The sequence below is a fragment of the Zingiber officinale genome, chromosome 3A, assembly GCF_018446385.1.
Source record: "Zingiber officinale cultivar Zhangliang chromosome 3A, Zo_v1.1, whole genome shotgun sequence".
In the NCBI taxonomy this organism is placed as follows: Eukaryota; Viridiplantae; Streptophyta; class Magnoliopsida; order Zingiberales; family Zingiberaceae; genus Zingiber; species Zingiber officinale.
Window position 1 is genome coordinate 19707738 of NC_055990.1, and position 24400 is coordinate 19732137.

Below are 24400 nucleotides of genomic sequence, written 5' to 3' on the forward strand. Positions count from 1 at the left end.
TTGAGATAGAAAGGTTTCTCAGAGAGGACGTGGGTAAAGGACCATAAGGATGATTCGGCAAATCTGGCATGCCCAGACTTGTAGATTATGCCACGTTCATATTCATTTCCAGCATGGAACTAGCAATCAAGTTTTGGCAGGAATTAAACATGTAAAAATCAGTTTTCTCAACGTGACTTAGAAAGGCAGCATGAACTGAAGACAGAGCAAGCTATAAAAGATGCCTTTTTCTTCCATCCAACAATTACAGCTATTAAGTTTGTTTCAAACTCCAAATTATCGTTCTAGTACAAACATGTAGCAAGCTAAACTAAAATTATTAAGGGACAAACCCATGCAACATAGTCGAAAGAAAGATCATAGTTTGGATACATCACTGGAAGTAGTAGGTCAAGATCCAATTTAGGCAGATTATTTCTCCCACTTGAGGGGCTTGACTACCTCCCAGGTGAAGTCTGGGTCATCCCTGCCAAAATGTCCATAAGCCGCTGTCTTCAGGAACCTGTGGCCGCCCTTCTTTAGGTCAAGGTTAATGGTGATCATTCCCGGCCTGAAGTCGAAATTCTCCTTAACAATCGTCAGTATCTCCTTATCAGGGATCTTCCCTGTTCTGTAGGTATCAACGAAAACAGAGAGGGGTTCGGGCACGCCGATGGCGTATGAGACCTGCACGATGCAACGGCGGGCGAGCCCATTGGCCACAATGCTCTTGGCTGCCTGCCTGGCAATGTAAGCTCCACTGCGATCAACCTTGGTAGGATCCTTCCCGGAGAAGGCACCGCCACCGTGTGCTCCCCAGCCGCCATAGGTATCGATAATGATTTTGCGACCGGTGAGCCCAGCATCGCCATGAGGACCTCCGATGACGAAACGTCCAGAAGGGTTAAGGTGGAAGATGGTCTTCTCATCGAGGTATTGCTCGGGAACGACGGCCTTGATGACGTGCTCCTTGAGGTCAGCCGCAATCTCATCATTAGTCACCGTCTCATCGTGTTGGGTGGAGATGAGGACGGTGTGGACACGGACGGGAACCATGGCGCCGTTGTCATTGCGGTACTCCACAGTCACTTGAGTCTTACCATCCGGCCTCAACCAAGCGCAAGTTCCATTCTTGCGGACCTCGGTGAGGCGAGCGCCCAGCTTCGTAGCAAGGACATGGCTGAGGGGCATCAACTCAGGGGTCTCATCGGTCGCATAGCCAAACATGTGGCCCTGGTCACCGGCGCCGATCTCCTCCGGGCGCTTGGTGAAGTGGCCGTGAACCCCCTGAGCGATGTCAGGGGATTGCCGCTCGATGTACATAAGCACGTTGCAGCGGTCCGCGTCGAGGCCGACCTCATCGGAAGTGAATCCGATGGAACGGCAAGTAGCACGGACGATTTTCTCATAGTCAACGTCGGCCTTGGTGGTGATCTCGCCGAAGACCATCACCATATTGGTCTTGGTGCAGGTTTCGCAGGCAACCTTGCTGTCTGGGTCCTGCTCCAAACAAGCGTCGAGGACTGCATCGGAGATCTGGTCGCAGAGCTTATCGGGGTGCCCCTCGTTGACAGACTCAGAGGTGAAAAGGAAGGTATCCGCCATCTTGGACTCGCTGAATCATCAAAGAAAAGAACCATCAGAGTACTTTACATCAAGAAGCAAGAATTCAAGATCAGATCAATCCCCAAATAGGTTAGATCGAATCATTCATTTGGAAAAACCACAAAACCCCATCACTTCCAACCAAATCAAACTCAAAAAAGTTTGCCGGGAGGACTCAGATCGGAAGCGAGACGACTCACCAGAAGGAAGTATACGACGCGAGAGGAGATACCTGAAGCCTGATCTCCGCTGCCTTCTTCTCTATACGCTGATTCCGTCGCGTTTTCTCAGTTGCCGGACCCCGACGCCTATTTATAGGCGCGGAGGTGCCGACGGGAATGCCCACCAATCTCTGACGCCGATCCTAGATTTGCTCCAGACCGTCCGATTAGGACTCCTCTGATCCGACAGTAGACGAGCGTCCGAGGCAGGTGCCGAGAGCGACGCCGACGCGTCATCACTGCCAGGGGTCGGGTCGTTAGCTGGTGGCTAGCCTCACCAACCCCCTATTGCTGGGGCTCCATCGGGGCTCCATCACTGCCAAGGATCCATTGTGAGTTTTAGAACACAGAACAGGCATGTACTCTACCACCGCACCTCTAAAATAATAATAATATTTTTATATTTATTTTTTAAAATATAAAAAAAATTAAAATTTATAGGATTTTATAATTATTATTTGTCTCTTTTAAAATAAAATTGTTTTTTAAAAAAAACATAACAGCAAACTAAATAAAATATAAAGTTGAAATTGAAAAAGTATGTTTTACATTTTATATAAGGCTATTTTTTTATAAAAATAAATAAAAAATAAACTAGTGAGGAATCATTTAAAAGAAAAATTAGAAAACATTGCTAAAAGTTGGGTTTTTTGTTTTCTTATTCTTCCATTTATTCTTCCATTATTCTTTCCACATTTAGACCAAAAAATTGTCTCAAAATAGCAGCCCTTTTATTCCAAATCCTCCACCTCATCATCTTCTTCCTTGACGGTTGTCAATCTCCTCTGCAACATACGCTCGTCGTCGATCGCCACCGCAAACACGTCGTCCATTGGCCGTACCTATCAAGATGAGCAATATGGACTACCACTGGAGGAGCGTCAACTCGACGCCCATCGTCTGCTACTCCACCAGCATTAGCACCGCCATCGGCAGAATGGACGGCGACAACCCCCTCGACCACAGCCTCCCCCTCTTCCTCCTCCAACTCCTCGTCATCGCCGTCACCAGCCGTCTCGTCGCTTTCATCCTCCTCCCCCTCCACCAGCCTCGCCACGTCTCCGAAATCGTGGTACGCAAAACCGAGATGCGATTTTTGGAAAATTTCTCTGTTAAAGATTCGATTTTGATGTGATCAGAGTGGATTGGTTCTCGGTCCGATGGGGCTCGGACAAATTCCCGGCTATCTCCGGACCATCTTCCCCTACCGGAGTTTGCCCATCTTGGAGGTCGTCGCCTACCTCGGAATCATTTACTTTGTCTTCATCACCGGCCTCGAGATCGATCCAACGAAGCTGAAGCGGTCGCACAAGTATGCTGCCTTCGCCGCCGCGAGCATGGTCTTCCCCTTTGCGGTCGGCGCCTTCTCTGGCGTCCTCGTCCATGCTCACCTCAAAATCGAGGCCAACCGAATGTCCTTCCTCACCTTCCTCGGCGCCACCCTCTCCACCACCTCATTCTCCGTCCTCGCCCGCACGCTCACCGAGCTCAAGCTCATCAAAACCGCCGTCGGCCTCGCGAGCCTCTCATCCGCCGTCTTCGTCGACAGCTACGCCTGGATCCTCGTCTCCGTCGCCTTCTCCATGACCAGCGGCAAGCCGTCGGCCGCCATCTGGGCGTTGCTCTCTGGGCTGGTCTTCTTCCTCTGTAGCTTCAAACTGGCGAAGCCGGCGGTGCTCTGGTTCGCGCAGAGGGACGAGGAGAAAGCAGAGGAAATGACCGTATGCATCGTTCTCGTCGGGGCAATGTCTTGGGCGCTAGTGGGGGATGCCCTAGGCATCAACGCCATATTGGGCGCCTTCATCTACGGGCTCATCATCCCTTACCGCCCGACGGGGGTGGAGCTGGTGGAGCGGGTGGGCGACTTAGTGGAGGGCCTCCTCGTTCCGCTCTTCTACGCCCTTTGTGGTCTGCGCTCCGATCTCCGGTCGGTGAACCATCTCTGGTCAGCAGTTGTGCTAGCGACGGTGGTAGTGCTGGCCGCCGCCGCCAAGGTGGTGGCCTGCATGGTCGTCGGCCATTTGTACGAGATGCCGCTCGCCGACGGGTTTGCCATGGGCTTACTAATGACCACCAAAGGGGTCATTGAAATGGTCATCCTCAAAATTGGAAGGGACTCGGAGGTCTTGAGCGAGCAGGCGTACTCCATCTTGGTGGTAATGTCGGTAATGGTGACGGCGATGGTGACACCGTTGCTAAAGCTACTGGTGACAACCAACAGAAGACAAGTTTCGTACGAGCGGCGGACGATCCAGTGGCCGGACGATAGCGAAGAGCTCCGCCTTTTACTGTGCATCCACAACGTCCGCAACGTGCCGTCCATGCTCGGCCTCCTCGAGGCCGCCCACCCCAGCAGACGCTCCCCTGTCTTCGTCTTCTCCCTCCACCTGGTCGAGCTCACCGGCCGCGCCTCCGCTATGCTCGTTGTCCACGATGCCGCCAGCGCCGATGGCGACGAGAAGCAGCTCCACAAACCCCCCTTCGACGACCGGTCGCAGGGAATAATCCAGGCGCTGGACTCGTACGCGCAACGTACACCAGGGGTCACCATCCAACCCCTCGCCGCCGTCTCCGCCTACGACACCATGCACGAGGACGTGTGCGGCGTCGCCGAGGACAACTGCATCTCCTTCATCATTTTACCTTTCCATAAGCAGCCCACCGTGGACGGCGGCATGCAGGTGACCAACCCCGCGGTTCGCGCCCTCAACGAGAGCGTCCTCAACACCGCGTCCTGTTCCGTGGCCATCCTCGTCGACCGCGGCTTCAGCGGTCCCTACCGCATGCCTGGAGAAGGCCAGAACGCCGCCTACCGCGTCGCCGTGCTCTTCTTCGGCGGCGCGGACGACAGGGAGGCCTTGTCGCTGGCATCGCGGATGGCCGACCACCCATCCATCAGCCTCTCTATTTTCCGGTTCGTCTCCGATTCTTGTCCACTCATCCCGATGACGACTCAGCATCATACTGAAAATTTCCACGGGTCGGAGAAGTTGCTGACCGTGGACCAGGAGACCAACGCCGATGAGCTTTGTCACGGAGAGGCGGAGGCGGACGAGGCGTGTTTGAAGGAGTTTAGGCGGAAGCATGATGTGTCTTCCGCGGTGGGGTACAAGGAGAAGGCGGTGAGGAACTCGGAGGAGACAGTGGAGGTAATAAGAGGGATGGAGGGTTGGCATGAGCTGTACGTGGTGGGGAAGGGATCCTCGTCGTCGGCGTTGGTGGCGGGGCTGACGGAGTGGTGTGAGTGCCCGCAGTTGGGGGCGGTCGGGGACATGCTGGCGTCCAGTGACTTCGGAGGCAGCGCGTCGGTGCTGGTGGTGCAACAAGTGAAGCAGGAGAAGGTGGCGGCCATGAAGTCGGAAGTTTGAGAGGCCCCCCAAGGAAGACGATGGACATGGCAAAAGTTTATTTAACCCCTACACTTTAACCCTTTTTGAAATATAACCGTATAGTTTAGCTATTATCATTGTACTCCCTCTTGTTAGGAAGGTACCCAATTTGCATCTAATTCTAAAATTTCTTCTCAATATCAAAGTTTATGGTGAGGGAACCATGCTACCACCCTTCGAATAGGATTGATTTTATATATATTTTTAATTAAAATCAAATTTATGAAAATCAAGTTACTCTTTTATTTATTTATTTATTTATTAATAAATAAAAAAGTGATAGGAAAGGGCATCGGTTCGAAAACGCTGCCGCACAGTTGAATGCTCACTAGTCTTTCACACGCGTATTCCCGACGCCATGAACTGTGAGGACTCACTGTTTCAAGAAAAAGAACTGCCACCTCATCGCGTAAGGTTTACGCGTGTAAAAGGCCCGTGAGTTCAAAGGTTCGTTCCCCTCCCATGTATTTTGCGGAGATTAATTTTTTTTTTCAACGTTTACTTTTTCTTCGCCGTCGTTGCTCAGTGTTTTTCCCCGCGCCAGACGACGTCGAGGGCAGAGGAATCGGGAGGCGTACAGCAATCGCAATCCGGCTCTTCTTCTCTCTCCCAGTCTCCACTCACTGGATCTTCTCTACAATCACCTCGTTCACCTCATAAAGGTAAATAGTCATAAATCGATCGCTCTCGTCGGATGCGTTGCTTATAGCGTGCCAGGGAATCATCGAACCTTAAAATAATTTGCTTTGCACGATCAAATTCCGGTTTTGGGGTGCCCTTCTTCCATGTCTGATTGGTTTTCCTTGTAGCTTGGAATGGAATTGGTAGATTATTGTGGGGGTTCTCGTTTTTTACGTCTGTTGATATTTTTCTTCTGTTGTGCAGTGACACACTTGATAGATAGGGGCTTGTTAGTTTTGATTCGACTACAAGTTTATTGATTAGGGTCTTTTACATGTATTTGTCCCTTTTTTTTTATGTCGGGCTTTATGGTGTTGTAGATAAGTAGATCGTCTGCTAAGTCACAGCAAATTGATTGTTTGTTTTTCCATGGTTATCTTTGTCTAGCAATTTTAGAGCACGTACAAAGTAGAAGAAATTAGTGTCTAAATCTGTGATCTAATAAGGTTGGGTCTCTGTGCTCTTTAGATGTTAGTTACAAGTAGAAATATTCAAACAAGATACTTATGAAAAACTTGCTTCATGGATGGTCACTTAGGCAGGATCATTAATTGGAGTATTTAATATAAATGATTGTGATTGCCAAATTTGTGATATTGTTAATTTTATTATATTGTTTAATTGTTGAAATAGTAATCACCTATTTCTATGTGGAAGAAGGGAACTACATGAAGAATAGCACCTAAAATATAGTCTATTCCATTAAGTATTCAACATTATTTGTCATCCTTCAAAACATTGATTTCTATTAGTTTTAACAGAGTGGTGCCATGTTTCAAATATAACTTGAGGAAACAATAGAGAAGTACTTTTCACATGTTATACATGCCGATGAAGACAGTTACTACACTTTGCTGGAAGATTGGGTATGTGGTATTGCACTTCTTTGGTGCACTTGTGCTTTTATGGACTATATAATGCAACACAAGAACACTTTGATACCACTTGATATGTCATCCAATTTTTGAAGTGTGTCAACAATAACTGGAACACCTCTTCCATCAAATAATCCCTTATGGTACTAAGGGCTGCTAGTTCTTGTAATTTTGCTGGTACATAAAGCAACTGCAACCTTCACATCCTCATTTGGATGCCCCAGAAATTTTTACTCTACCAACACCCTCATAGTTGGAGAAATGACAAACATCATTATCTGAGTTGGTGATTGATGAATGCTTATTGAGAATCTTGCAGATTGTGCATCTTTCTCTCCAAACAAGGAGAACTCAATTCTGAATGATTTGTTGGCCTCTTTCTTCACTTGTTATTTCTAAGCATAATGAAGGAACTATGCTAACCAAAGTTGGTGAGGCAATTTCTCTTTATGCTTGAAAATGATGTCCTAAGAAAGAAGCTAGCAACTCATCTGGAATCAAGTTCACCTTATTAAGAGAGAATGGTGTGCAAACCGTGAGATTCTTAGTAACCATTTAGCAACCAACAGGTTGTTTGTTGAGAAGAGGATTTTGGGGCATCTAGATGAGAGGATGTGAAAATTGCAATTGTTTTGGGTAGCAGTTAAAATTTACAAGAATTATTGTGCCAGTAGTAGCATACGGGGATGATTTAATGAAGGAGGTGTTTCAGAACATTGTGATGCACTTAAGAAATTGAATGATTGCATGAAATGTACTAGAGCATCCTCGTGGTGCATCTCTACATCTCATATCTACATGAAATATGATAGATTTACTTTGAAGGGAGTTAATAGATGCAGGGATAGATAATAGTGCATATCAACCTCTTACTGCTGTTGGGTTTGGCACATAAGACATTTAATGGTCTCATGGGGATGGGCTGGCGGAGGCGCTAGGGGCGAAGGCGAACGAATCTCCTTTTGTCACCATGGGTTTGGCACACAGAGAGAAGTCATACAAAAAATTGAATTCCTTTGCCTCAGCCCAATTCTGAATTAATTATTTGAGTTGGTCATAGCTGCACCTTTTTCCTCCCAGTAGTTGATCAGCTTTGTATAAAATTTAATGATTAGATAAACTTGATATGTTATATTGTTGATGCTATGAAAGTTCATTTGCTTGGTTATGATTGCATTTGGGGTATACTTGGTGGCAAGCTAGTGTAAACTCTTATTGCTTGATATATACAATTTATGTATTTATGTGACATGCTGCCCAGTTAACCCCACTCTATAGTGAAGCATTGAACCTCAGTAGAATGATCATAGTTTTACATTATCTTGTGTTACAAATCTACCAGTAGGATTGCAATAGAATGTAGATCATTGCCTTGTGAATAAATTAAATAATTCATTGTTACTTCACTTTTGAGGAAATCTTAAAGTTCTAGTAAGAAATTATCTTTAGCTGGTTGAATGTAACAACTACATGGTAGTGTGCTACCATCATGTCTTGTAGGAAATTGCAGCATGGTCCATGGATGAAAGGAAAGAAAAAATCTAATGGAATGATATCCTCCCCACTTATAAATTTGTATTTGCTCCTCTAAATTAAATCTAGCTTATGTTAGTACCCCATGGTAGTTTTGATGTGATCAACCAAGTCAGGTTAGGTCCTGTTGTTTTTAACCCTGTGTCTAAGTGTGCAGGAACTTAGGAGCACAGGAAGTCGAGCAAAAAAACACACTAGCAAGAAGGATGGTACGGAAGAGAGCCGACAGGCTCGGTGCGTCTGAGGGACGAGGTGCCACGGAAGAGTACACGGGCGGACGAGAAGGAGACGTGCGGCGTTTCCGAGGGACGAGAAACCGGAGCGAAAGATTGGTCGAAAGTCGGGAGTTGGGTTCGGGTGAGCCCTATTCTAGATAGCCGAGATTACCCAAGTGAGCGGAGCCGGAGCAGAAGATTCGGACCAATGCGAGCGGGACCGGAGCGGAAGACCCGAGCGCTCGGAATCAAAAGTTAGCCATTTGCGATGTGGCGCGTCCCGCTGCATCAGAGATAAACTTTTATCCCATTCCAAGGTTCCAGGCGCCTCGAGCAGGGCTATAAAAGCAGCCCTGCTCCCAGAAGCTAAAAACAATAAGCAAAAGAGAGATAGAATACTTATAAACGATTTCTTTTGTTTAGCTTTCTAGTTGTGAGATCTAACTACTGTAAGAGGCTTCTCCGCCCAGAGGAGAATTTTAGTGAGCTTTATATATTTCTTGGATTAACAACCTCCCCGGTTATAACCAAGTAATTTCTTTGTGCCTCGTCTTTTTTAGTCTTTTAATTATTTTATACAAGTGTTGATAATTATTAACCTATAAAGTCCGAGGAAGGTTGTTTTTCTTTGCAGAGTTATTCACCCCCCCCCCCTCCCTCTAGCCGGCCGCCAAGAGTCCTACAACTTATGCATAGCTTCGATGTTTGAAAGTTTCATATACTTCTGTCACTCTCTTTTTTTTTTCTTTTTCTAAGGAAATGTGGTTGAGGCCAAAAAATAAAAACCATTCATAAGAAATGAAATGACTGCATGGACTACAAGAAAGCCCTTGAATAGTAAAGATCCTCATAAATAACAACTTGCAGATGGTTAGAGATGGCATATGTGAATAATTAAATTACAAAAAAAAATTTGAAAATCGATATGTGAATTCCATGTATTAAATGGTTGAATATAGAAAACCCTTTCTAGTTCTTGATGAAATAATTCACAAAATTGTGAAAATGACATTCATGAAAGTTAGCATGCATCCTTTTATGTATTAATTCTTTCTCTCTCTCTTGAAGCTGATATCTTAGACTCTAGATAGAATGATGTGTTATGTTTTTGTTTGGGGCATCAACATTTCCTCCCAATATTATCAATATTTTTAACTTAACTCGTTCTTGCTGTTGCTATGCTCTACGTAATATATCAATAAGATTTTTTTTTATTTAGAAACATTATTTATGAACATTGAGGTTAGAAATTTTTGACATTTAAATGAGTTTGGCTCAAGATGTTTATAAGAAGCTCTTGTATGCACTAATTTAGATGTTCTGGGTGATCTTCTTAAGCATTGTATGGTATCATGTCACAGTGTTTAGTTTTTTTTCTTCATTTGCTTAACTTCATGTTTTTCCAAGCCAGCTATACTCACGATTTCTTTTTTAATCTTAATTCAGAGCAAGTATTCTTTTGGTCTAATCTTGTTGTCATTACTCCTGCAGGTGCTAACTTTTGTGGAAAACATGACTTGATATTTGGAGATCCTGGTTGGATCTGTTGATTCTGCTGGTATACCTTTGTGTTGCACTAATAGCATAATTCTATGGCTAAAAAGGGATACCGGCAAAGAGATGGGCTGAATTGTAATGCACCTGACCATAAAGCTGTAATTTCAGATTCAGTTAGAGAAAAATCAGAGATGCAAAATGGAATGGCTGCTGAGACTGATCACTTAAATGCTGATAATGTTTGTCATTCAAGTAGTCCTGGTGCAAAGACAAATAAGACCAAAGCAAATGGCAAAAAGAACAGACAACCATCTGGGCATGCTCTTACCAGAGATAAATCAGATGATGAAAACCCAAGTTTGCCGCAACTAATGGATAAGTCAGGCAATTTACATGATCTTCGAAGGAGCAAGCCTTCTTCAGATGTTTCTGAGAAAGTAGGAACTGATGGAACTTTTTCAGACATTTTTGATGAACTTCCTGTTGGAAATAACAATGCAACATTCATTGTGGTGGCTTCAAGGAACTTAAGATACTTGACCTTATATGTTTTTACAGCATCTACCAGCAATAAATTCTGTTATGTGCAAGAGTCAGTGCTATGCTCGTGCTAAACTTTGACATGCTTATCCTATCATTTTGATGTGGGCTATGTATTGTGGTAAATTAGTTTTGCTTCTATCCATGGTTTGGCTAGACTGCAGTATTCGAGGTCTTGATTCTCTATTACGGTTGGGAACAACACCTGTCCTTACAACACTTTGGTGCAGCATACTTTGTTTTACTGCAATGATTGGATTCATGAAAATGCTTATAATTACGGTAAAAATATGACTGTTAGTTCATTTGATTCTTCTTTTGACTAACTACTACATTATAAAAATATATCCATTTACTCTATGCATGCAACAGAGTGCACCACTTCGTATTCCTTTTATATTTGCTGCATTCCTCTTAATTGATAGTGTTTTTTTTTTTTGCTGTGCACTGCATCCTGGTTGTTCCATATGTTAGCTAGAATCCTAGAGCCAATCATTTGATTATTGTATTTTGGACTTGTTGTATCATATTCTATATAAATAAAGGCATTTGGTTTTTTGGTTATTATACTTACTTGTATTGGTGCCAAATAAACTAAGTATAATAACGTCCTAGAGTAGAAGGTTCTTACCTATATCAATCGATTGGTTGAATCGATAGTGAGATGATATAGGGAACACTACTCTAAATCATTCCTAGTCGAGTATTAACATTCAGGGACAATGTTAATGCAATAAGACTAGCATGTAGGTCAACTCGATGACTTGATCTCACAAGTCATGGATATAGAGATATCAAGTTGACACATGGGTATGCATTAGAGAATGTATACTGAATGACCCGCCATGAGAAAGTATCATGAATCGTTATATGAGTGTCATATACTTTCTCATGTGGCTATTAGTATGACTACTAGTCCTTAGACCTGAAGTCACCATGGTTCCCTACATAAGGAGTTATGTACTTTAGTTTCGTCAAACGTCACCCGTAACTGGGTGGACTATAAAGGCGATTACTGGGTATGTAACGAATTATGCGGAGGGATGTGAGTGATGTAGATGGGATCTATCCCTCCTATATGACGGGAGTGACATCAGTATTCTTGATAGAGTGAGACCACGAAGTGCATGACCATGCCCAAATGAGTCAATATAGGATATTGAGCTCATTTGATTTAGTGTGTCTACTTGGAGTTCAAGATTTAGATTGATTAGAGGATGACACGGTTTATGCCTCATATTGATCAATCTAGATGTCTAGGATAGAAGGACACTTGTCATATATTGTGAGGAGTCACAAGGTGATGTTGGATCTCAACATTCTTGTAACTTGGGTAGTAATGATGTATTGCTAGATACCTCTCATTACTTATTCTTCTAAATGAGTTTAGGGACATTGCCAACGTTACAAGAACCTATTGGGTCACACACAAAGAACAAGTGGATGGAGATTAGGTTCATATGATGAACCAAGAGGATTAGATTTATTTGATGAATCAAATTGGATTAAGAGTAATCCTAATTGGGCTAATTGAGTTGGACTCAAGTTGATTCATGTGTTCAATGAGTCTAATTTAGATTATGACTCATTGAATCAATTTAATTAAATGAATTAGATTCATTATATTAAATTGGCTTGAATTAAATGGTTGGATTAGATCAACCATGAGAGAGATTAAGTCAAGTTTGACTTGACTTGAGAGGAAGATGAAGAGTCAAGTTTGACTTGACTTTATGCCACCTCATTGGTGAGTTGGCATTAAGTGGACCAATGATGATGCTCCACATCATCATGGTTACTTAAGTGAAGTGCCACCTCATGGGAGTTACCAAGAGTTGTGACTCTTGGTATCCCATGGAGGTTACAAACCACTTAATTAGATGAAAAGAGTTTCATTTTGCAAGTGTTAACTCTCATTCAAGTGATCTTCCTCCTCCTAAGCTCTCTTCTTGCTCCTTCTCTTCTCTTGGTCGTGGGTTTCAAGCAAGGGAGAAGAAAGGAGAGTGAATATAATCCAAGAAGAAAGGTTAGTGAAAGTCACATAGAGTTTTTAGAGGAGTGTGTTCTCTTCTTTTCATTTCTTCATCTTCCAATCCTATCCGAGAGCATCAAGAAGTGCTAGCACACTTGTGGTGTTTTCTTCTCCATCCTTGAGTGTTAGAGAACACTTCTTGTTCGTGTGGATATCACTAGAGAGTTGTCTACGTTGACAACTTCGAGATCCGGCGTACCTTGGACGAGCGGGATACGCGAAGGGCACGCATCGAAGGTATAAAATCTTTCTTCATGTAGATCTAGGAGTAGATCTAAGTTGTAAACTCGTACTCGTAAATTTTTGTTCTATACTCTTCGCACGGATCCGTTGGCTAGGGTGATTCGGGGTTTCCGCGACGCGAAAAAACGGTTTTCGCGGCCCGAAAACCCAACACCATATCCTTTGGCATAGTTTAGCTACACATCTGGGACTTACTTGCTACTCCCTTGATTTTGTTTGTTTCCTTGCCTTGATACAAAGGTTTGCAGAAATTTTTTGATCCATAAAATTTGACAGAAATTAGACTTGCCTCATGATGGCTATACTCCCTGATGGACACAAGTTCAAGGGTAGCACATTCAATGAGCTATCAAGTATAACTAACAAAGTTAGAAATCAAATTCAAGAACTGGAAGATCCACATACCTTTTATCTAAACCAGACAACATTGGCCTAAACCATTCTTATGTTTGTTCGTGTGCATAAAATTCTTGCTATTATGGTTGAAATTTTTTAGTGTTCCTTCTTCACGTTTTTTTTTTCATCTTTACTGTCCTCACTGGTGAAATTTTTTAGTGTTCCTTGTTTTTCTAGTTTCTTTTAAGATTTTTGTTTACTTGAGTTTAGTAGCTGATTGTGTATAATCATAGAATGTTAATTATTCTTTATGAACAGATCATTGCGACTGCTTTGGTTATTTTTATTGGTATTGGACTAACAATTTTGATTATGACTGCCTTTGTATCAGGGATCTTGTGGTTCTATGGCAGCTTTTGGGTAACGGTGTTTGTGTCGATTCTTTCAGGTAGCCTCTAGTGCATATAATAATATTAAGACCCTTGCCTATAGCAAAAGTTAAATTTGTCTATTTACACTTAGCTTTCTTACACAGGAGTCACATCTATACTCGGTCATGATCGAATTGCCCTCCTTATCACCACAATATATTCTATGCACTGTGCCAGATGCTACTTAGGATGGTTCGGGGTCTTCTTCAGCCTCAATGCTTCTTTTATTTCCAGTGATTTTCTTATTCACTTTCTGAAGAATAACATAAATGACTACAAATCTGGCAATCCTTCAGAGTAAACTCGGCAAAATCAGAGTCGGGCAGGTTTTTCCATGGGGGAGTCTTCTCCTTCTTCACATGGGAGTGATGCTTTTCATTCTGCATCTAACATGCCACCTGATTGTGGCCTGGGCTTTCCTTCAACTAGTGGAACTGAGGAACTCACCTCGGAAGATGAGGTTGCTCGATTGTTGAAATGCACAGATTATTATTCAGCTCTAGGTTTCATGTGCTATGAGAATGTAGATGTTACTCAACTCAAGATAGAGTATAGAAAGAAGGTGATAGTTGCAATCCAATAATCATTGTTTTCTGCTTACCCAGTCTGACTCTAGTGCATTTACTATCCTATTATTAGTGCTAAAAATGTCCACAAACTTTGGTAGGCAATGCTTGTTCATGCTGATAAAAATATGGGCAACGACAAAGCTGCAGAAGCATTTAAGAAGCTTCAAAATGGATACGAGGTGGAAATCTTTTTCTTTTTTTCCTTAATGCAAATTATCTATATATTTCATCCTCTTAGCAGTCTCTCTAAACAACCATTAATGTAAAAACAACAACAAAAAACTATCCTGTTCATTTTTATCTCACCAGCTTCTTTGAAGAGGAAAACCTATGATGAAGAGTTGAGAAAGGAAGAGTTCTTGAACTATTTTCGAAGATTTCAGAATCTCCCCCAACAGGTTATCTATTTTTTATTTTTAGCTTATAAGTTTTGAACATTTTAGCTCCATAGATTGATTACATATTTCCACAGCTGTCATATTAGAAGTATTTGTTGCTAGTGAAAATGAAATTTCTCTTGCACTAGTAAAAGCTTCGTGTCAATATACAGATAGAGAGAGAGAGAGCGAGGTGGCAGCGGAGAAGAAAGAGAGAAAGAAGGGAACCAGAAACTTAGATTGAGAAACTTAGATTCAAGCTGAATTTTACAGAGAAACCTCAGGTAAGGCTCAAGTGGATGCTTGATGCCTTGCAAGAGGAGAGATCACATTCTTATATAGCAAACGCCGGGTACACATGGGGCCCCATCGGCACGTTTGATATAGCTCGTAATCTCTGAAGGACTCCCTTATCAAAGGGAATCTTTAAAGCACTCCACTACTTTACATAAAGTTGAAAGCACTCTACTACTTTACATAAAGATGATTCCTTTCTAAGGGAATCTTTTAAAGCACTCCACTACTTTACATAAAGCTGATATTATCTGGTCACGAGAAAGTAACTTTATGGAGATCAGGGTCCATCATGCTTGCTGCTTTTATACTTTAAAATTCTTCATTCGTGAGACGCAATCTTGGAGAAGATATGTTGACTGGGAAAGTTGATTATCACACTGTTCTACTGCAGGATACCAGTCATTCCACTAGTTATCGTGTCCCCTACTCCTGTTGCATTCTTGTCGCTTTAGTGAATGGATAAGTCTGAGTTGGTGGACTGCATTAATGGCTCGCGTTGATGTTTGTTGTTCCAGCTGATGTAACTCTTCTGTGATTTGATGGAATTCGTCAAGAGAGATGGGCCGGGATGCTCCTGGAGTTCTTTGATTGCTGGTGCTACCATGGCTAGCTTGTCAAGGTCCTGTTCCGGCCATTCTGTAAAAATTAACACAGTTATTAGTCGGGACAAGGAGTCTGCTACCTGATTGTTTCTTCCATCAATATGCTCAAATTGAACATTTGGTCCGACTCCCGTTATATCGATAAATTTCTACATCAATAGTAGATTTTGGAGGATTACATTTTCCACTGGAATACGCACAAATTTTTTTTGAAGATATAGGATCGAATTTCTGTTTTTTCCATTTGCATATTCCTCCTCATCCATCCATACATCCATCTACTTCCAAGATTATGTAGCATTCTGAAGGAGGGATCTCCAAGTCTGGGAGCTGTTTTACCTTTTCCTTTACCTGGTGATCTTGGTTTAATCTCTTCTCCCCGTTAGGTGATGTTTTGGCATAAAGAGGACTAAGAAGCTTTCCAAGATTTGGAATATAATTTCGGGCATAATTTAATAAACCAAGCCATGATCTCATACCTTTAGTTGTTTTGAGATCATTGTCATTAAAATCAGCAATTTTTGAGATAACATGCGGCTGAAGTTTAATCTTGCAATTTCCAATGATTGCCCCAAGGAATTCAATTCCTTTTACTGCTATTTTCATCTTTGTCGGGCTTAAGATCAGCCCATTTAATTGGCAAATATGAAGCATTTGCCTTAAATGTTGTTCGTGGGTTCTTTCATCTGGAGAGAATACCAGTATATCATCAATATAAACTGCTATAAATTCTTCTATTCCTTTAAAGCATAGATCCATCTTTCTTTGAAATACTGCAGGTGCATTTTTTAACCCAAATGGCTTTACGAGCCATTCATATAATTCGTCATGCACCGAAAATGCTGTCCATTCTATTGAATCAGGATGCATGGCTACCTGATGAAAACCGCTCTTTAGATCAAATTTAGAGAATATACAGCTATTACTGATCTTTTTTAGAATGGTATTGATGCCAGGTAGACTATATTGATCTTTATGGGTGATATCATTAAGGCGCTTGTAATTGAATACCAGCCTTTCTTTACCTGGTGAAAAGAAGGGTAAAGAAAGGCTGGTGTTCAATTACAAGCGCCTTAATGATATCACCCATAAAGATCAATATAGTCTACCCGGCATCAATACCATTCTAAAAAAGGTCCGTAACAGCTGTATATTCTCTAAATTTGATCTAAAGAGTGGTTTTCACCAGGTAGCCATGCATCTTGATTCAATAGAATGGACAGCATTTTGGGTGTCTGACGGATTATATGAATGGCTCGTAATGCCTTTTGGGTTAAAAAATGCACCTACAGTATTTCAGAGAAAGATAGATCTATGCTTTAAAGGAACAGAAGAATTTATAGCAGTTTATATTGATGATATACTGGTATTCTCTCTAGATAAAAGAACCCACGAACAGCATCTAAGGCAAATGCTTCATATTTGCCAATTAAATGGGCTGATCTTAAGCTCGACAAAGATGAAAATAGCAGTAAAAGAAATTGAATTCCTTGGGGCAATCATTGGAAATTGCAAGATTAAACTTCAGCCGTATGTTATCTCAAAAATTGCTGATTTTAATGACAATGATCTCAAAACAACTAAAGGTATGAGATCATGGCTTGGTTTATTAAATTATGCCCGAAATTATATTCCAAATCTTGGAAAGCTTCTTAGTCCTCTTTATGCCAAAACATCACCTAACGGGGAGAAGAGATTAAACCAGCAAGATTGGGATTTAATACACCAGGTAAAGGAAAAGGTAAAACAGCTCCCAGACTTGGAGATCCCTCCTTCAGAATGCTACATAATCTTGGAAGTAGATGGATGGATGGGGAGGAATATGCAAATGGAAAAAACAGAAATTCGATCCTATATCTTCAGAAAAAATTTGTGCGTATTCCAGTGGAAAATTTAATCCTCCAAAATCCACTATTGATGCAGAAATTTATGCAGTAATGAATACCATGGAAGCCTTGAAGATTTACTTCCTTGACAAATCAAGAGCTTCTCATCAGAACAGATTGCCAGGCCATAATTAGTTTCTTTGGCAAAACTTCTAACCATAAACCATCTCGGGTCAGGTGGTTAGCATTTACTGATTATATAACGGGAGCCGGACCAAATGTTCAATTTGAGCATATTGATGGAAGAAACAATCAGGTAGCAGACTCCTTGTCCTGACTAATAACTGTGTTAATTTTTACAGAATGGCCAGAACAGGACCTCGACAAGCTAGCCATGGTAGCACCAGCAATCAAAGAACTCCAGGAGCATCCCAATCTGAAGGTTCAGAAGACGTTGAGCAAGACCCTTTGGACCCTCTCGACTTCGCTAGACAATACCAACAGACAATTAACAAACGTCATGGCCGGCCCATCTCTCTTGACGAATTCCATCAAATCACAGAAGAGCTACATCAGCTGGAACAGCAACGCGAGCCATTAATGCAGTCCACCAGCTCAGACTTATCCATTCACTAAAGCGACAAGAATGCAACAGGAGTAGGGGACATGATAACTGGTGGAATAACTAGTATCCTACAGTAGAACAGTGTGATAATCAACTTTCCCAGTCAGCATATCTTCTCCAAGATTGCGTCTCACGAATGAAGAATTTTAAAGTATAAAAGCAGCAAGCATGATGGACCCTGATCTCCATAAAGTTACTTTCTCGTGACCAGATAATATCAGCTTTATGTAAAGTAGTGGAGTGCTTTAAAAGATTCCCTTAGAAAGGAATCATCTTTATGTAAAGTAGTAGAGTGCTTTCAGCTTTATGTAAAGTAGTGGAGTGCTTTAAAGATTCCCTTTGATAAGGGAGTCCTTCAGAGATTACTTCTGAGCTATATCAAACGTGCCGATGGGGCCCCATGTGTACCCGGCGTTTGCTATATAAGAATGTGATCTCTCCTCTTGCAAGGCATCAAACATCCACTTGAGCCTTACCTGAGGTTTCTCTGTAAAATTCAGCTTGAATCTAAGTTTCTGGTTCCCTTCTTTCTCTTTTTCTTCTCCGCTAGACACACTCTTGTTGTTTCGGCATGTTGGTATTATGCAACCTTGAGAAACAAAAGGATAGACTCTAACTTGGCAATAGAAAAGGCAGAAGGCCTTAATTAAAGTCCAAGGGCACGTCTATATGAGGTTCTTTGGGAAGGAACTGCCCTCGCCGGAGCTCCAAGAGTCCCTGTAAGTCCTGAAACCCATATTTTATTAATACTTTTATCATAACCAGAAATACAAATTCATATAGAGAAGTCATTTCTTCAACCGACTCTATAGAACCCCCACCTATTGGTTTTGCTAAGCCAAGTGATTACCAAGGTGTAACGCCTGGAATCGCTACCCTCATAAAACAAAACAATAGCCAAATCCAATTGCTTGTCCAAATATCTGAAGTTCTTAAGGAAATCCAGACTGAAATTTGCAAACAAAAATCCCCTGCTATACCACAAGACCTTATCTCTAAACTCCAGAACCTATCCCTTGGTCCACCTAAACTCAAAGAAAAAACTGGAAAATTGCGGGTATTCAAAGACCCTTATAAAATATTAAAAGAAGAGCAGGAGAAGATTAAGGGAGTATGGCAACCTCCCGAACAGAACAGCAAGTAGCTACAACCCCACTATTTGAAGATCAAATAAGGAGCTACAGAAGAAATCAACAAAGGCTTTATAATGCCCAACAACAGCAAGGAGAATAGGGCAAAACATTCTCCAGAAGAGCATCTTCAAGTCACACACTTGAACAGCAAATTGAGCCAGAAGCTCAGTTACAACTATCTATGCAAGAAAGAGCTTCAATAGTACCGGCTGAGGTACTATATCATTCTCGAAGAGATGATGCACATCACAGAGTCTATGTTCATCAATCGGAGGAAGGAATACTGGTAATAGATAATCATCAAGCAGATAGAAGCTTCATACAAGAAGAAAGTTATAATCAATTAAGAAGGAGCGGTATGCAGTACATTCACCTAGGGGTGCTCCAGGTACGCATACAGATCCTACATAGACAGAGAGAAGGTACAATGGCCCTTATTGTATTTAGGGATAATAGATGGCAAGGAGACCAAGCAATACTAGCAACCATGGAAGTTGATCTCACGCATGGAAGTCAGATGATCTATGTTATCCCAGAGACAATGATGACGATTGGTGATTTCTACCGAAATGTTCAGATTTCTATTCTTACAAGAGGCTATGAAGCATGGCAAAACAGTGAAGCTAACCTCTTAATTACAAGAGGTATGGTAGGCAGATTATCTAATACACGTAATGTTGGGTTTGCCTATGAAATGCAGGGAGTAGTAGACTACCTAACATCTCACGGAGTCAAAGCCCTACCGGGACGAAGTTTCTCCACAAGATCTTTACAAGGCTTAAACTAGGTAATTAATCCTACTCAGGCAAATATCCCTATGCAACCAGTTGAAGTTAACAGTCAAACAATGGTGGATGGTAGGATATCTTTAAGCTTCAGTAATTATACTGCCGCTCAGCCATCTGAAAAATCACAATATAATAATAAAGATGAAGAGGTTTTTGAGACCTTGGCAGTACTAATTGAAATAAAACCAGGTGTTTTTACTAATTCTGATGGTGAATATAAAGATTTCAAAAGAAAAAAGAAGGAAAAATATAAAACTGAAAGATGGGACAGCCTGGGACAACCAAGTGGCAAATTTGATTATTATGTTAACTATGATATCCCACAAATTCCTTCAAATCTTCAGCTTCCACCACCATCTTGGGGTGATGAAGAAGAAAATACATCTTATGAACCAAATAAACTAGAAGGTTCAAGCCATGAAGCAGGTTCAAGCTATAAAGCAGCTCCAGAAGAAAGGTACTCTTCTTCTTATGAACCACTTATCTTAGTACATAGAATTTCTTCACAGGCAGTTATCCTAGAAAGACAGACATCAGGATCTGCAGGATTAGATATAGCAGCAAGTCATGCAACTGTTATTGAACCTTATGGAAGGGATCTTATCCACACAAGGCTACAAATTGACGTTCCTTATGGTTACTATGGACAGTTAGCCTCACGATCAGGGCTAGCTTGGAAAAGTGGAATAGAAGTCAGAGCAGGAGTCATTGACTCAGATTATCGAGGTGAAGTGCAAGTTCTTTTATTTAATAGAACTAATCTACCAGTTTATATATCTCTACAACAACGAATTACACAACTTATATTAAAGAAAATAGCTTATCCGGAGGTATATGAAGTTCCCCATCTCAGTTACACAGAAAGAGGTGACAAAGGCTTTGGTTCTACTGATATTTTACCAAATAAAGTCTCGACGTTAACTATTCAACAAGATAAAGCTTCAGAATCACCAAGACATTTTACAACAAAGGACATTTTCGCCCTTCTAATGCCTAGAGAAAAATTGGCGGTACTAGTGCAGGAGACATCACTCCAAAATAGTTGTGAGCAAGACCATGTAGCGAATACAAGCCCAGGGGCCTTTGTACCGCGGTCCATGGAACCGACTCCCAACTATGAGGAGGATGATGATTCCAATCTAGACTACATCCAATATTTGGCATCTCTCTCTACACAAAAGGCACCAATTTGGGATAATTATTCTGACTTAGACTGGACAAATCCTTTTGCCAGCAGCGGTGGTGGAGAAGAGGAATTTCTTGAATTAATTCCATCAAGTTGCGAGGAGTTTGTTGAGCTAATTGCAGCAAACTGTGAAATGGAGTACCCTTGTTTGAGAAGATTAGTAGAAGGAGTAACACCAACCACTGAGCAAATTTACTCTACTAGTACAGTGGTATCCCCATATCGACCACGTGGACACGGCAATGGGTCCACCAGGATACCCCCCAACAAATGATATTGCAACTGGGCCTCCAAATTTTCAACCTATTTATGAGCAACAACCCCCAAAGGCGAAATTTAAAGGAGGCATGAATAATGAATTATGGACTCTGCCATCAGCACAACATCAGAGTGGAGCCTTATTTGTGATACCAGAACAAATAAATTTATTTGATGACGCCTTCTCGCGATGGGAATCAATCACAAAGAATTTTGTAGCATCACAGGCATTCTCAGATTCAAAAGAGAAGATTGAGTTTATTGAAAATTTACTAGGAGAAATTGAGAAGATTACATGGATACAGTGGAGGATGACTTACTCTACTGAATATGATGCTCTAATATCTATCAGTGAAGGACGAGAAGGAACTCAAAATATTTTATCTCAAATAAGACGGGTTTTTTCTGCTGAAGACTCTACCAGGAGTCTACAGAAATACATATGGATGTAAAGCAAGGAATTGATAATGGAAATACTTCTGGGCAGTTCAATTACCTGAAAACTGTGGCAGTAACTAATAGATAAGAAGTTTAATTATCTTTCCTATTCCATTAAATATCAAGTATTAAGACCAAGTTCACGTCTTTCTAATACGTCCTATATTTGGTCATTTGTATTTGTTTCATTTCCAAGGCGTTGGATTCTTAGCTATACTATAAAAACCATAATTGTTTGTGAAAAAATGGTTTAAATTTTAGGAAGGAAAGGAGTGGCATTATGTCTAGAGCAGATCATTATTAATGCATGAGGTTCATATAGTTTCAGTAATGCACAGACCTCTCAGATGAAGTTCCAAGGTTTTTCAGACTGATTATTTAGACTGTAGGATTGCACATTTCTATGACGAAGATTAAGTTGAACTGGTTAGATTGCAAGTTGTGTTGGATATGTTAAACTCCAGCCAAACACACAAGTTGATTCACTGTAATTCTTAAATCAAAATTAACTTGTGAAGGTAGCTAGCTAGGCAAAGTACAAAATGAAAGCTGAGGAGGTTGTGGAGCTCTTGGCTTAGGGAAAAGTGATCAACATTATATGCCTTAGTATTCATCTGTTCCATCTCTATAGTACATTCCACAAAATACAGTGAGTTGTAAATTAGCATCTTATTTTTGTAGTTTTCTGCTTTTTTCTTGGAATGCTAAAAGAATTCTTTGGTTTAAACTTTTATATCATATATAGCATCATAGATCAATGCTGTAAACTATGGTGTTAATTTCCTTTTTTATTTAAAATTTAAACTATGTGATTAAGGAGTTGGAGTTACTGGGCATGGCTGTGGTATACAAAACATATTGGACTCTCACAATCATTCATCGAGCATTAAACTGACAGGAGCGTATTTCCATTTTGTTTCTGAATATCTTAAATAATGTATCAATCAGCTTAGTCTGTACCTTATGAACTCAAATCAAAATGATCTTTACCACATCTATTATAGTTTTTATTAACATGAGATGCAATTATAATTGAACTTATATATTACAGTATAGGTTTAACATTTATGAACGTATTAATATGAGACTGATAATATTCAATGTATGATTCATGATTAGCTTTATGTAGTCCCCTCGGGGCAGTGCGATGGTTAAGGCATGGGGTGTTGCCACATGAGGTCTTGGGGTCGAAACTCGGCGTGACCGAGCATAACCTCCCCCATGTCTTGGCCATTTGCACTAATGGCAAGTAGCCACCCGTGATTTATCTCCTCCGTGTTGGCCTAGGGATGGTTGGCGGGGGCGCTGGGGGCGAGCGAATCGCCTTTTGCCACATGATTAGCTTTATGTAGGTCCCCTCGGGGCGGTGCGATGGTTAAGGCATGGGGTGTTGCCACATGAGGTCTTGGGGTCGAAACTCGGCGTGATCGAGCATAACCTCCCCCATGTCTTGGTCATTTGCACTAATGGCTAGTAGCCACCCGTGATTTACCTCCTCCGTGTTGGCCTAGGGACAGGTTGGCGGGGGCACTGGGGGCGAGCGAATCGTCTTTTTGCCGCATGATTAACTTTATGTAGGGTTTAAGAATTTTATGACCTATGGATCCTGAGCTTATGGAATCTGTTATGGTTTAGTTAAGCTATCTGAAGAAAGTGTGTTTGGCAATCTTGGTCACGATATTAATTGCTTATCTGTTGGTGTTAAGATTTTGTCAATCATTCTCTCTGCAGAAAGGAAAACATGGTATTTTCAGACCAGGATTTAGTCATACCGAAGCCGAATACAAAGGTCCGTGCAAAGGAGAATCAAGAAGAATATAGCCTACAAGAAATGCAATGATTTCCACATCTGGTTCCACACTGATAAATCTAAATCCCAAGTCAGATGGTGCCAGGTTTTGAAATTGTACTCGGCCAATGTACTCTCTCACTTCTTTTTCTGACGCCTCTCAGATATCTGTATCATAGGATTGCAAAGAGCTCCACCAAGCCAAAGAAGGCGATGAGTGAGTCGAACAATCTTCCCAACCTCTTTTGTTAGGATTGTTGCAGAACGTATCTGCAACTCATTCCCCATTTTGCTTCCTTGTCTCATTGCCATGTGATATTGGTTTTTTTTTTAAATATAATTCGTGCATATTATCCTGATGAGACCTTTTCAAGGTGGATCCTCCAAGAGCGTATGTGTGCGCGAATAGCAAAATTTACGAGGTGACGGATTGGTTCGTCTGTCAGGTAACAAAATTGTTAGTAGCTTTTAAACTGTGTATAGCATAAGATAGTACAAGGCCACACCAAATCCTTCCAGATTCAGCAATACAAATCCGCAAGCTTGATTTCTTGGAGTTATTTGGTTTTCATTGCTACATGATAAAGATATTCTTATGTGATGCAGTGCTTCTTGGCTTACATCATAGACTGCTTCACAACCAAAATGATCTCACAACTTAAACCTTTTGGTTCGAAACCAACATCTCCACTCCGAGCGAGAGCCCTTCGCCCGACAGCGGCAATGACTCCTCCAAGAACAGCAGGGCAAAGAGGAAAAAGAAAGGGAAGAGCAAAACAGGTTAGCTTTACAAATTGTATTATAAGTGAATTATCATTCGAGTTAATAAAATATAGATATACAAAAATAGTTATATCTTCTTTAAAAAAAAATTGTAAGGCTCTAAATAATTAAATTATCTTCATAAATTATTTTAAATTAGATCTACTTGAGTT

The 24400-nt window shown here is 41.4% G+C and overlaps 3 protein-coding genes across 13 annotated transcripts; 2 read left to right on the top strand and 1 right to left on the bottom strand.

Annotated features, from left to right (window-relative positions):
* Positions 1 to 212: 212 nt before the first annotated feature.
* On the bottom strand, positions 213 to 1884 carry LOC122051266 (S-adenosylmethionine synthase-like). The gene is made up of 2 exons (XM_042612296.1): positions 1785 to 1884; positions 213 to 1594 (listed from the first exon to the last, which is right to left on the bottom strand). Exon 2 carries the CDS (start codon positions 1582 to 1584, stop codon positions 412 to 414), a length of 1173 nt encoding a protein of 390 aa, XP_042468230.1. The 5' UTR covers positions 1585 to 1594; positions 1785 to 1884; the 3' UTR covers positions 213 to 411.
* Positions 1885 to 2401: 517 nt separating this feature from the next.
* On the top strand, positions 2402 to 5345 carry LOC122050241 (cation/H(+) antiporter 15-like). Its single transcript, XM_042611164.1, has 2 exons — positions 2402 to 2877; positions 2945 to 5345. The coding sequence occupies exons 1-2, from the start codon at positions 2656 to 2658 to the stop codon at positions 5171 to 5173; spliced, it is 2451 nt and encodes an 816-aa protein (XP_042467098.1). The 5' UTR covers positions 2402 to 2655; the 3' UTR covers positions 5174 to 5345.
* A 317-nt stretch (positions 5346 to 5662) lies between these two features.
* LOC122051267 lies at positions 5663 to 24386 on the top strand. 11 transcript variants are annotated; one of them, XR_006131415.1, is made up of 11 exons: positions 5663 to 5856; positions 6637 to 6741; positions 9990 to 10817; positions 13538 to 13594; positions 13682 to 13769; positions 13874 to 14139; positions 14245 to 14325; positions 14456 to 14544; positions 23408 to 23682; positions 23840 to 23911; positions 24072 to 24352. XR_006131415.1 is itself a non-coding variant. In XM_042612297.1 (3 exons), the coding sequence occupies exons 1-2, from the start codon at positions 19824 to 19826 to the stop codon at positions 23440 to 23442; spliced, it is 732 nt and encodes a 243-aa protein (XP_042468231.1). In that variant the 5' UTR covers positions 18601 to 19823; the 3' UTR covers positions 23443 to 23911; positions 24072 to 24386. The 11 variants fall into 11 exon arrangements, 1 of the variants encoding a protein (XP_042468231.1); XR_006131413.1 differs by having other exon boundaries at positions 13682 to 14139; XR_006131414.1 differs by lacking the exon at positions 6637 to 6741 and having other exon boundaries at positions 13682 to 14139.
* Positions 24387 to 24400: the final 14 nt, after the last annotated feature.

Excerpts from the sequence above, each read along its gene's own strand:
- LOC122050241 (XM_042611164.1), top strand. The coding sequence starts at position 2,656 with ATGAGCAATATGGACTACCACTGGAGGAGCGTCAACTCGACGCCCATC. Across the intron at positions 2,878-2,944 it reads GCCACGTCTCCGAAATCGTG|AGTGGATTGGTTCTCGGTCC; the intron begins GTACGCAAAACC and ends TGATGTGATCAG.
- LOC122051267 (XM_042612297.1), top strand. The coding sequence starts at position 19,824 with ATGCAACCAGTTGAAGTTAACAGTCAAACAATGGTGGATGGTAGGATA. Across the intron at positions 20,521-23,407 it reads CATTGACTCAGATTATCGAG|AAAGGAAAACATGGTATTTT; the intron begins GTGAAGTGCAAG and ends TTCTCTCTGCAG.
- LOC122051266 (XM_042612296.1), bottom strand. The coding sequence starts at position 1,584 with ATGGCGGATACCTTCCTTTTCACCTCTGAGTCTGTCAACGAGGGGCAC.